The sequence below is a fragment of the Terrapene carolina genome, unplaced genomic scaffold, assembly GCF_002925995.2.
Source record: "Terrapene carolina triunguis isolate 2854851 unplaced genomic scaffold, T_m_triunguis-2.0 Scaffold130, whole genome shotgun sequence".
In the NCBI taxonomy this organism is placed as follows: Eukaryota; Metazoa; Chordata; order Testudines; family Emydidae; genus Terrapene; species Terrapene triunguis.
In genome coordinates, this window is record NW_020664481.1 from 15,416,244 (window position 1) to 15,428,106 (window position 11,863).

Below are 11,863 nucleotides of genomic sequence, written 5' to 3' on the forward strand. Positions count from 1 at the left end.
TTTAACATGATGATGAGATGTGTGCAAATGTGCTGCACATGGACTATGTACGCGCTTGTGTGTGCACAGGGAACATGCGTGTTGTATGCACGTATTTCCAATCAGCATACACACGTTTATTTAGAATGGGCCAAAACTTGTCTTCATAGTTGTGTGTAAAATACCTACCACAACGCTGGTGTACTATACAAATAAATAATAGGGAGTGTGTGCATCCCTCCTGGGTGTTTACAATGGGCATAGGCGTATTTTTGTGCAATACAGGGATGCGTGCAGGTAAGCAATGTGTGTTTGTGTGCCCGGTGGATGCACTGTTGGGTGGATGCCTGTGTCTAGTGTGTGCACTATGGGTGTATGCCAGTGCCTGCTGCCCATGTGGGCCTATATTGCCTATGTCCATGTTGAACCTGAGCTGGATTCAGGTAGGCTTGTCCTAGTCAATTCATGTTCACAGGGTGTGTGTGTGTGTGTGCACTGCATGTTGCGCGAGTGGGGGTGTGCAAGCCTGCAGAAAGTGTGCGGCGGCCTGTTGCATGTGCAGGCTGTGCACGTGCCGGTCGCCCGTGCGCGGGGCTAGTGTCTGCGGTAGGTTGCATGTGCCGGGTGCGCGCCTGTCGCTTGCGGGTGTTGCCGGCTGCCCGACTCTCCGGAGCGTTCCGGTGGCTCCCTGGGGGCCCTGGGTGCTGCGGCAGCCGCCGGTTGCGAGCCACGGTTACCATGACTCTGTCCCTCTCCGTCAAAGGGACTGGAGCAGGGAGCGTCCTGTGGGCGCAGCCCCAGCCCCGCCGCCTGCGCTCTGGGCGCGGTGCCTCTGCCCTGCTCAGTGCAGCTCAGGCTCCCTCCCCAGCCGCCGCGCTCGCGGCTCCTCCACGCCCGCCCAGCTCCTCGGGGGAAGGACCCAGCCAGCCGGAGCCGCCACCGCACAGTAAGAGCGTCCCGGTTCCCCTGCCCAGCCCGGCGCCCCTCTCCCGCTGCGCTGCGCTGCGCTCCCCGGCTCCCTGCCCAGCCGCGTCCGGGAACTTCCCGGGCAAGTTTCTAGCGAACTTTCCTCCCTCGCGAGGAGCAGCCGGGGCTGGAGCCCTGCCTGGAGGCGCCCGGGCTGCGGCTCCTTGGAGGAGCGTGGAGTGCGAGTCCCCCCTCCCCGGGTCGCTCCCTTTCAGGCCGTTTGTCAGTGGGGACAAAAAGAGATCCGAGGGCACCCAGCTGCTGTTTCTGCCCGGGTCACCAACACTCGTGGGCCAAGAGCCGCCCGCCCGGCCGGAAAGCTCCGGGAGCTGCCCCGTGGCTGTAGGCTTTGATTGTTTCCCCGGAAGGATGCGGATTCGGGTGATGATTTCAGACTCGTACACATCACGTTCAAGCAACAGGTTTTAGCCCACAGCAGGGATTGAACGGAAGGAATCCTGCCCCTTCGCCCGGCCTCCGTTCCCTACCCTGGAACTAAAATAATGGTCCTTTAGCTCATTAAAGTGGCTTATCCAGGTAGCGAAAGTGCCGGGCGCGCCTGAACTTTCCGCTGCTCTCCAGCCTATTTTCTGTTTCCTTCCCTCCTGTCTGAGTGCCTCGCCGACAGCTGCCTCGGCTAATCCATCAGCGAGACATGGCTTTCTATTTACATCCGCTTCCATTCTCCGTGTCCCGTTCCCTCTCTCTGCGCTGTCTGTTTGTGCAGTGCAATTCGCTGACTTTCAGAGTCGTGTGCCCGTTGTCTGGGCTCTGGTGGTCCTTTATCCGATTCATTTTAATTATTTTAAGTTTTCTCTTTCATCCTGCTCATGTAATGACTTTGTTTTGTGTTTACTGTCTTAAAAGCTATTCTTCACAAGTAGTGTGCTGCAGTCTTATTTATCAATCGGAAAGGATTATACTGGGGGGGAAGCTACTATATGTACTATTAGTAAACAGTGTTCACTTTTAATTTCAATGGCAAAAGGTGTACTAAACGTTTATATATATAAACACACTACAAATCGCAAAAACAACAAGGCACTTTAAAGACTAACAGATTTATTTGGGCATAAGCTTTCATGGGTAAAAAACCTCACTTCTTCAGATGCACAAATCTACATTTACTTGTTACAACGTACTTAAAATTTACTATAATTTCTATTGAATGTATCTCATTTAAAATTGCTTACAATGAAAAATCTATTTGGAAGTAAGAGAGCAAGTTATCAGTTATAATCCCAGGAAGATAGGGATTCTTTTTTGGCAAAGTTGCTTCTCTTTTGATTGTTTATCGACAGAAGCATTAGTCTCAATAACATGCTCAAATAAAAGGAAAGTCAGCATTTAGTTTGTGGGTTGGCATAACATAACATGCCCTTGCCTTAAGTATAACTGCTTACCAAATCAAACAGAGCAGCAGATATGTGCTTCTCATTTATTTTCATAGGATTATTAATATGATTTTAATGTCGTACACTAACTTTTACAAGTCTTGTTTTGATGAGAAGTAATAACAATTAGTCTAGTGGGGGAAACATATGCTTGGGGAACTTCCTTAGGTTGCAATGTTTAGGCTGTGTTTGTAAGTAGAGTAGAAGTTTGAGTACCCTGTCACTACATGAGTAGTTGTGTCAGTGCAGTCTGGAGTATTTCAGCATGGTCCCCTCAGACAGGTGTTATAGTGTGAGCACCATATGGTGGATAGATGAGCTTCAGGTACTGGAGAATAACCAGATGGATTTGTAATACAGCCTGAGAAGCATGTGGAACTTTTTTTTCCATTTGGACAAGTATAACACAGGAATAATTTTTAAATGGCAGGAAAACTTATGGCAGAGCCTTTTTTTGGAGAGGTAATTATATAAGTAGTCGCACTGCATTGGAACATGTTTTACCAGAGGAAATGGTAAACAGCAGCAAATGTAAGAAGTACTAGGAACCAGACTTGAGACAGAAGTCTGGGGAACTATTCAGATACTTTATAGGCTTTATAGGGACCTATGTCCTCCTAGCACTGTTATTATTATCCAGGCACAACTTTGACTTGTCTCTGCAACAGAACAGTAGCAAGGCTTCTTGCAGGATTTCTGATTACATCAGAGATGCACTGCAGAAATCAAAATGCTGCAGAGGACATTCAGAAAAAAATGGAACTGGAGTTTTAACAAGTAACTAGTTGTTTCTGTTTGCTTTAGAAGGGCATCCTTAATAATCCCTTCCCCCTAACTTAATTAGTCTGACAGCCTCCCTCAATTGTGGGGATAATCAGAGCAATCAAATGGATTTCTAACTTGGTTTACTCACTGAACATAATAGATAAGAACACACAAACTGAGCATGAGATATTTCTGAAGAGGTTGTGTCTGTATCTGTTTCTCTCTCTCTCTCTCTCTCACACACACACACACACACACACACTTGCAACCTAAAGAAGTTAACCAAGGATATTTCCCCCTCCACACACACTAAAATACTTCTTATTATGTATTACTTGTATAACAGTAGCATGTAGAGGTGTCAAACAAGATCACAGCTTTCATTGTGCTAGGCACTGTACAAACACAGTGAGAGACAACTTCTGCCCCAGTGAGCTTGCAAGCTAAATAGACATGACAGAAAAGGGTGAGAGGGAAGAGATCCACAGAGACAAGTGACTTGCCCAGGGTCACACAAAAGGCCAGCAGCACAGCCAGGAACAGGACCCACATTTCCCAAGTCCCAGTCCACTCAGAGCAGAGTTGTCTCAAAGGCAATGAAAGGAGCCCGTGGATTTTTATCACTGTGCATTACCCAGAGCTGTTTCCATAGAGCAGGCTAATGCAAATGCATCCGTTTAGAGCTTGACCTTTCTCAGCACCCAGAATAATTACTGATATGGACTGACTAGTTTGTCTAATGGGTTAATGTTCAGATGCAGCATCTGACTTAAAACATCTCTTAATTGAAATTGATGTTTTATGGTGCTTTTGTGAAACTGGTACAAGGCTGATTTGCTATCATGGTACTGTTGCTTGGTTCTTGGTCTGTTGTGTGTCATAAAAATATGGTTGTAGCTTATTGCTTTTATATACTCTTTGGGTTGGGCTGAAATGGGATAAGTTCATTCTTGGTATAAATCCATTGCAGCCCAAGGATGAACTCGGTCCTTATCGAGCTTTGCTGCAGCTTCCTTGTAACCACAGAACATTTTTATTTTTCAAACTAACAACATGTTCTTTGAGAAGGGCATAGAAGTCAAGTTGCTGAATGGAAACTTTACACAAGTACAAGGGCTGAATTTACCTATCTTTTAAGCAAAAGCACAGTCCTAATACTGGCTTATAGTTCCTTGAGAGGTGAATAGAATTTGCTCATTGCTGATGTTGATGAGTTTTTCAGCAACAGAAACCTGCAGTTGGTCATCTTTCTCCTGACCATCTTGGTCTTCTGGCAATCCTATCACCGTAGTATATGAGTGCCTCCCCAGGAATAATACAGACTGCACAGTCTAACACTGCACTGTTTCATTTTCCTTCCTGCTTCACCCACTCAGGGACTGTGGGCTTGTATATTAGCTTTGATTTTCTTCTATTCTCTCGCCTCATTTTCCTCCCTTTTTTCACCCTTCTTTGCCATGTTCTGCCACATTTCCAGGAATACCAAGTTGAAGGAGTGAGTTTTAAACCTCATTTTGAAGGTAATGGCATATGTGGCCATTCTGGTCTTCCCCAGTAAGGAGTGCCAGAGACTTGGCCCTGTTGCCAAAATGTCCTGTCTTCTGCTTTCACAGGCTCCATCCTGGATGTTGACAGTTTCACATTTCCTGAGGAAAGCAGCTGTGGAGGGTTGTGTTGTCACAGCGCTCTCTGGGGTACCTTGGGACAATCCCCTGTAAGGCCATAAAGCTTAGCTCGGAGAGCTTTGAGTTTGGCCCAGTATTCCACAGGAAACCAGGGTAGTGAGTGGAACGGGGTGGTGGGGGGAATGGACGAGACAAAGTGCTCCTGGCGAATTTGGTGTTGCTGAAGAGAAAGCTACTGTGTTCTGGACTAATTGAAGCATTGTTGATGTTGGAGTATTCCTACCTAGATCCAATGAGTGGTAATAGCCTAGTGTGGAGGGTAGGGTGCAGTTTTCTGGCTAGTCCTAAATAAAATAATTGTTGTGGCCCATCACTCTCCATGAGTCCAGCAGCATTGAGAAGACCTGGAGGACCCTTACGCTATGGACCAGTTTGGCCATCTTGGGGTAGACGCCTTCCGTGGAGGGTAAAGTGATAGCTAGCTGTCCAAAGGGAAACACTAGCTAGCTGTTCAAAGTGTTTCCCGCCTTCCAAATGTTACCACCTGTGGCTTGCTGTGTTCAGCTTCAGCCAGACATAGGGATGGTTGGGAGGTTGTGCTTTTTGCATGGGAGGTAAAGGAATACAGAGATGGATATCTACCGGACACCCACCATTGTAGCATCTAGTTGTACTGTCTAGGCTTCTCAACCACTCGTTACAGAAAAAGGGTAGCCGATGGCCACGTTTTATAGCCCCAGTCAGTGGGTTACATCAGGGATTAATTTGGCCTGTCGTCTTGCACACATACAGAGACAGAGGTGGGAAGGCAATGAAAAAACGCATTTTTATGGCTTAATGATTTCACAGTTGGTGCCTGTGGGTTACAGTGTAAGCCTGATATACACATAACATTTACATTTTTTCTCCCATTTCCTCATGTTGTATCAGTGGATGTACTGGGAGATCAAACCAATTACAGAGATGAGCTGCCTCCTCATTTTTTTTCTGGCTGCAATTCAGGGCATAAGCTGTTATTAACCCACATCATCTGATATATCAGAAGGGAAAATGGTTAATTTAACTCCTCTACTGGTTATTCAGTTTCCAGGAACTGTAAACGTATCAGCATTCACTTTGGCCCAACCCCACAATAGACACAGTCAAGTTGGTAAGAATAAAACATTTTTTTGCAACAGAACACCGGGGAACACTGAAGGAGGGGGTGTGGGTATCAGTTCAGCATCTTACAGGGTCTCCCACATCTCAGCTGAGGCTATAGCCTGAATTCCCCAGGGCATCATTGTCACAGAGAACAACATCTCAGGAGTACTTTACGAGAAGACTAGCTGTAAAGTCAATGGGAATGCTTTATATGGTAGGACTATATCTGAGGGTAAGTGCAAGTTTGGTTGTTAGTAAAAGCACTTCTCTGAGAACTAGAAGCTAACACCAACCTACCCTTGGAGCCAGTCTATGAAAATTGCCTCTAAATTTGCTCTGTTCTTTGCAGGTGCAAACTTTTGAGGCACAGCTATCATTCTATACAGGATTTATTAGCTTATCTGAACTCTGCAGCTTTAATGGCAGAGAACCATCACTTGTCATAAAGCTTCACTAATAATCTCACTATTGGCTGGAATTTCCCGGAGCATGTCTTTTTACATAGGATTACATTTTGTGTTCTGCAGAAAATATGACATATGAATCAATAGCCCATTACTCTGTCTTTATTCAGGCAAGACACTTACTGAAATCCATTAGAACCTTGCCTAAGGACCAGTGGATTTGGCCCTTTGTTTGCTCTCCACGTTTCAGATCCAAAGATTTTTTAGAATTGCATTTCTCTTGCCTTGGGCATTGCCATACGTGTATGTTCCTGGCCAGGACAGAACAACTTAGAGCTCAGTTTTGTGAGTGAGAGTTTGTGTAATAAGGCAGGGAAAGTTGAACGTATAGGAGTTTTTGGCACCTTTCCTCTCAGTTGTGTTCATGGAGCATGGAGGAGCAGCAGTGGAGATCCTGCTCCATGATACAAACAAGACGACAAAGCCCTCTTTGCTTACCTCAGGCCAGGAAAGAGTGCTGTGGCTCTATCAGGAGTTGAATTAAGTTTTAGCTATACTTGTGAGTTCTACAAAGGTTTTCCTTACCCAGGATCCTCCATCTTCTCTTTAAGGGGAGGTGATTGTTGAATTCCTTTTATACTGAGAGGTGTCAGAGGCATGAAGGTATCACTTCACCAAGAACACAAGTCCATCTGCCCTGAGGAAACAGGAAAAGGTTAGCTCCAGAAGGGGGATTAAACTTCAGCGTAGAGAATAGTTGAGATAATGGTAACATTAAAGTCTGCCATGTACAGAGAATTTGGACATGCATGAGCAGCCCATCATGCTGAGATTGAAATGCAGCTGTTCTGCGGCTTGATACTTGTTGTGCTTCTGGCTAGAAGTATGCAAGCTTTTAAAATAAATGGCTTCATTCATAATCTTTAACACCAGAGAAGAGTAGTTCTGTGTCTAATGGAGCCTACTGTAGCTGCTGCCCCCCTCCCTGCCCATTAAAGGAGAGAGAGTAAGTGTCGCAAACACATGCAGCAAAAATATATTGTTGTGTAAGGCAGGAGAATGGAATATTTACTGCCCCTCTGTGAGCCTGTGACTAGCAAGTGTGATTTACTATTTATTTATTGCACTCAATTGTTATTCAGTGAAAACACTTCCCCCCCCCCCAATTAAATAGCTACTCATGTTAAATGTGGCTGAATATACAGATAAGAAATCAAGAGCCAGCGTGGCATATTCCTCTCCTATGCTACAGCCACCTTCTAAAATAATTCAAGTGAATGTTGCAGTGCAGCAAGTTAGGCAGAGAGAAAGAGAGAGAGAGAGAGAGTTTAGCAGTTTCAGGGCCAAATTTTTATATTGGTATGAACTCAGGATAACTCCATTCCTTGTGTAAAGTCACTCCAAATTTACACCAGTGTAACTGAGAGCAGAATTTGCTCCTTCATATTTTCAGAACCATATCATAAGAACCTTTTGGAGACTCTTAGAATGACAGAGAAAGGTACCTTTGCTCCAACTATATTAAATATATTAGCAGTACAGTGAGAGCAGTGTCAAAATTATTGAATCCAAAGAATAGTGTATGATTTGTGTGAAATTCATATAAAGTTATTAAACTATCTTCTCTGAATAAGGCTCCAGAGAGCAAGCTGTCATGCTATTTATATGTCCAGTTACACACAACATATGAACATTATATTTGAATAGCAGTGCAAATGTTTTGTCAACATTGTTTTCATTTGACTTCCTTGAAAGTAATCTAAGACTGCCTGAACAGACTATGATGAACTTCACTAAATATCCTTATCAACTTCGGATTCTTTTGTATATACTTAATTGTTACTAAAGTATTTAAGAAGATTTTTACCTATGGTAAACAAACAGGAATACCTTTTTCCAGTTCCTTTTCTGCACCACACATTTGAACTCTTTGTGACTGTGCAATAACTTCTTTTTTACAGTTGCATTCTGCTAAATATACAGAGCCACTTGCAAGCTTTCCCTGTGATTTCTTTAGCAGCCCTATAGATAGTCAAGTTTCAGATCCAGAGGGCAAACATTTACACTAACACCAAACATCTGTATTTTCTTTGTTCCAGAGTACTCTTGCTGGAGTGTCTAAGGGATGTGAAGTTAGCTTCCAAAATGACTCTTTTAACAGGAGAAAATTCTGATTATGACTATAGCGCCCTGAGCTGTGCTTCAGATACCTCCTTCAACCACACGTTCTTTCCAGAAACAGAAACCCTCAAGGGAGTCTTTTACCAAAGAGCCAAGCTAATTCACCCTGAAGAGGATCTCTTTAAAAGCATTCACCCTGAGGACCGGAAGCATCATATCATCATAAATGTAGGGGGCATTAAATACTTGCTGCCCTGGACCACACTTGATGAGTTTCCCCTGACGCGCTTGGGCCAATTGAAATTTTGTAATAATTTTGACGAAATTCTAAACATTTGCGATGATTACGATGTGACGTGCAATGAATTCTTTTTCGACCGCAACCCGGGGGCGTTTAGGACAATCCTGACATTTTTGCGGGTTGGGAAGCTTCGGCTCATGCGAGAGATGTGCGCTCTTTCTTTCCAAGAGGAGCTGCTCTACTGGGGCATTGAGGAGGACAGTCTGGAATGGTGCTGCAAGAGGAGGTATCTGCAAAAAATGGAGGAGTTTACAGAAATGAACGAAAGCGAGGACGATGACCTCATAGAGAATGAAAACCCAGGCGAAACAGTGGAGGAGACAAGAGCCAGCTTGTGCATGAAAAAGTTACAAGACATGGTGGAGAGGCCTCAGTCTGGGCTTCCTGGGAAAGTATTTGCATGTTTGTCTGTATTGTTTGTGACCATTACTGCAGTGAACCTATCCATCAGCACCATGCCCGACTTAAGAGAGGAGGAGGAGAGAGTAAGTTGACTTTCAGGATGGTAAAACATCGTTGCCTGGAAAAAGTAAAGCAAATACAGGGCCTAATCCTGCTCCCATTGAAACAAGTGGGAGTTTTGTAGTTGTCTTCAGGGTGAGCAGGATAAGGCCTGTAGATAAAGATACTGAAAGTTGTAAATGACACTTTTCTCTGAGAAAAACATTTTGTAAATATGCATTATTCTGGACAGCCGTATCATGAATTTTTGAAGCTTTGTTTGTGCTACTTAAGAACACCATAACTACTAATAGAAACTAGGGAAGTTGGAGCCAGACCTCACTGCCTCTGAAGTCAATGGGAGTTTTGCCATTGACTTCAGTGGAAGAAGTATTGGGCGTCTGGTAAGTTTTGTATTTAGCTTGTAATTCAGCAGATTTGCCAAACTGGTTACCCCTTAATATAGCTTCAATTCATTTAATATTATGGTTTAAAAGACCAAAAAAAATCATTCCTGTCACTTTACCAACTAAAACAGTGACTGTTCATTTACTGAGTATAAACTTCTTCTCTTTCTTCTAGGATGAATGCTCCCAGATGTGCTACAATATTTTCATCGTGGAGTCTGTCTGTGTGGCGTGGTTTTCCTTGGAATTCCTGTTGAGATTCATTCAGGCAAAGAGCAAGTTTGTATTTCTGAGGAGACCATTAACACTGATTGACATTATTGCCATTCTGCCCTATTATATCACTTTACTAGTAGATACCACTTCAGTGGGCTTTAAAAAGCCAACCTCTGGCAACATCTATCTGGACAAAGTAGGTCTGGTGCTCCGCATACTCCGTGCCTTGAGGATTCTATATGTCATGCGGCTGGCCAGGCACTCCCTCGGCCTGCAGACTTTAGGACTCACCGCTCGCAGGTGTACCCGGGAGTTTGGACTCTTGCTGCTCTTCCTCTGCGTAGCCATTGCGCTTTTTGCGCCGCTCTTGTATGTCATTGAGAATGAGATGGCGGACTCACAGGAGTTTACCAGCATCCCTGCGTGCTATTGGTGGGCAGTAATCACCATGACAACAGTAGGCTATGGCGACATGGTTCCCAGAAGCATTCCAGGCCAGGTGGTGGCTTTAAGCAGCATTCTGAGTGGCATTCTCCTCATGGCATTTCCAGTCACCTCCATCTTTCACACGTTTTCACGCTCCTACATTGAGCTGAAGCAAGAGCAGGAAAGAATCATGTTCAGGAAAGCACAATTCTTATTAAAAACTAAGTCTCAGCTAAGTAATGCATCACAAAGGAGTGACATTTTATTTCCCAGTATCTCTTCTGAGACTAGGGACAACGACTGAAATTTAAGTTGCCATAACTATCTGATATTGGGCAAAGTTATGCAGTCAGATATCCCATCTTACCATTTGCTTTGGAAGCATTTAAAGAAATCTTTATACAAATAGCAAGAAAGGGGGTTTTAGCCATCAAGCTGATGTGGTTTTAAAAGCCTATTATTAAAGGCTTTTTTTTTTCTTTTCAACAAAATGTACAGTTAAGACAGTTTTTCCCCATGAGCTCATGCAGTGGGATATTAGGAATTTGAGTTCTCTAACTGAAATGAGAACAATGTAAAATTACATACTTGACACAGGCTGTGTTGTATTTGTAATATAAAGTGATGTACCATTTTCCAACCAAGACATTATGTAGGTATTAATTTTGATCATTAAATAAGTTCTTCTTTATTTTCTTCATGTATATAAATACTATAAAGATAATAAGTTCAAGTCTAAATTCATCCCTGGTGTACCTCCATTGACTGTAGTAGAATTAACCAAGTATGTAAATTACCCATTGTGCCCTTAGAGAGGATTAAACAAGGTGTGTGTCATTTAGGGCAGACAAACATAGTATTTTCCTTGTGAGCCTTTCCTGAAAATAACAAGAACAATGAAGAGGAGCTATTGGTTTTTGGGTGCTTTGGGACAGGCATGTGCTGAAGATGTAAATACTTATTGCTCAGCAGCTTCTAAACTTAAATGGGCTTATACTGTAGCTCTGATATAGTTCAACAAAATATTCCCAGTGATGGGTAGGAGGGTCTTGAGTTTTATGACATCCAGTACAGACGACAAGGAGATAGCTAGCTGCAAATTACACCGAATGTGCATGATAACATCATAATAATGATGTCTGTTTCAATGTTATCCCTTTACACCAGATAGAAAACAGAAATGAAAAAGACTCTGTTTCTAGATGAAGCTGCAGCATTACTAATCAGGTTGATGCTGTGCCTTGACTGTATGGCATCTGGCTTCTTTAAAAAAAAGCAAAGAGTATTACAAGTTGCTAGTGATGTAAAACAGGAAATAATATCAATTGAGTCATGGGAGACTAAGTCAGTCTCCCATGACTCAAGACTATAAGGTGTAAAGCTTTCAGCTAATTAGCTCTTCCTTCACTGATACAGTAGGCATCATAGCACTGAAGAAAAATTATCTTGGGAAACTTAAAGGCAACTAAAGAAGTTTAATCCTGCATCTTTCACTTTACTAGTCCTTAAACAAGTTGATCTGATCTGGCTCCCCCAGAAGTCAATGACAAACCTCCCATTCATTTCAATCAGAGCAGGTTTGGGCTACATGACAACTCAAGAAACAAAGTCCAGACAGCGCCGGTGCAAGGAAGTTTCGCGCCCTAGGCGAAACTTCCACCTTGTGCCCCCCCCC

General features: G+C 43.6%; 1 protein-coding gene across 3 annotated transcripts; it reads left to right on the forward strand.

Annotated features, from left to right (window-relative positions):
* Positions 1 to 357: 357 nt before the first annotated feature.
* Positions 358 to 11,806, forward strand: KCNG1 (potassium voltage-gated channel modifier subfamily G member 1). Of its 3 annotated transcripts, none has more exons than XM_024205802.3 (3): positions 358 to 422; positions 8,376 to 9,183; positions 9,722 to 11,806. In XM_024205802.3, the coding sequence occupies exons 2-3, from the start codon at positions 8,422 to 8,424 to the stop codon at positions 10,490 to 10,492; spliced, it is 1,533 nt and encodes a 510-aa protein (XP_024061570.1). In that variant the 5' UTR covers positions 358 to 422; positions 8,376 to 8,421; the 3' UTR covers positions 10,493 to 11,806. The 3 variants fall into 3 exon arrangements, with proteins under 3 accessions (XP_024061570.1, XP_024061569.1, XP_024061568.1); XM_024205801.3 differs by lacking the exon at positions 358 to 422 and adding an exon at positions 525 to 585; XM_024205800.3 differs by lacking the exon at positions 358 to 422 and adding an exon at positions 856 to 925.
* The last annotated feature ends 57 nt before the right edge of the window (positions 11,807 to 11,863 follow it).

Coding starts and splice junctions, on each gene's coding strand:
- KCNG1 (XM_024205802.3), top strand. CDS start 8,422: ATGACTCTTTTAACAGGAGAAAATTCTGATTATGACTATAGCGCCCTG. Junction 9,184..9,721: donor TAAGAGAGGAGGAGGAGAGA/GTAAGTTGACTT, acceptor TCTTTCTTCTAG/GATGAATGCTCCCAGATGTG.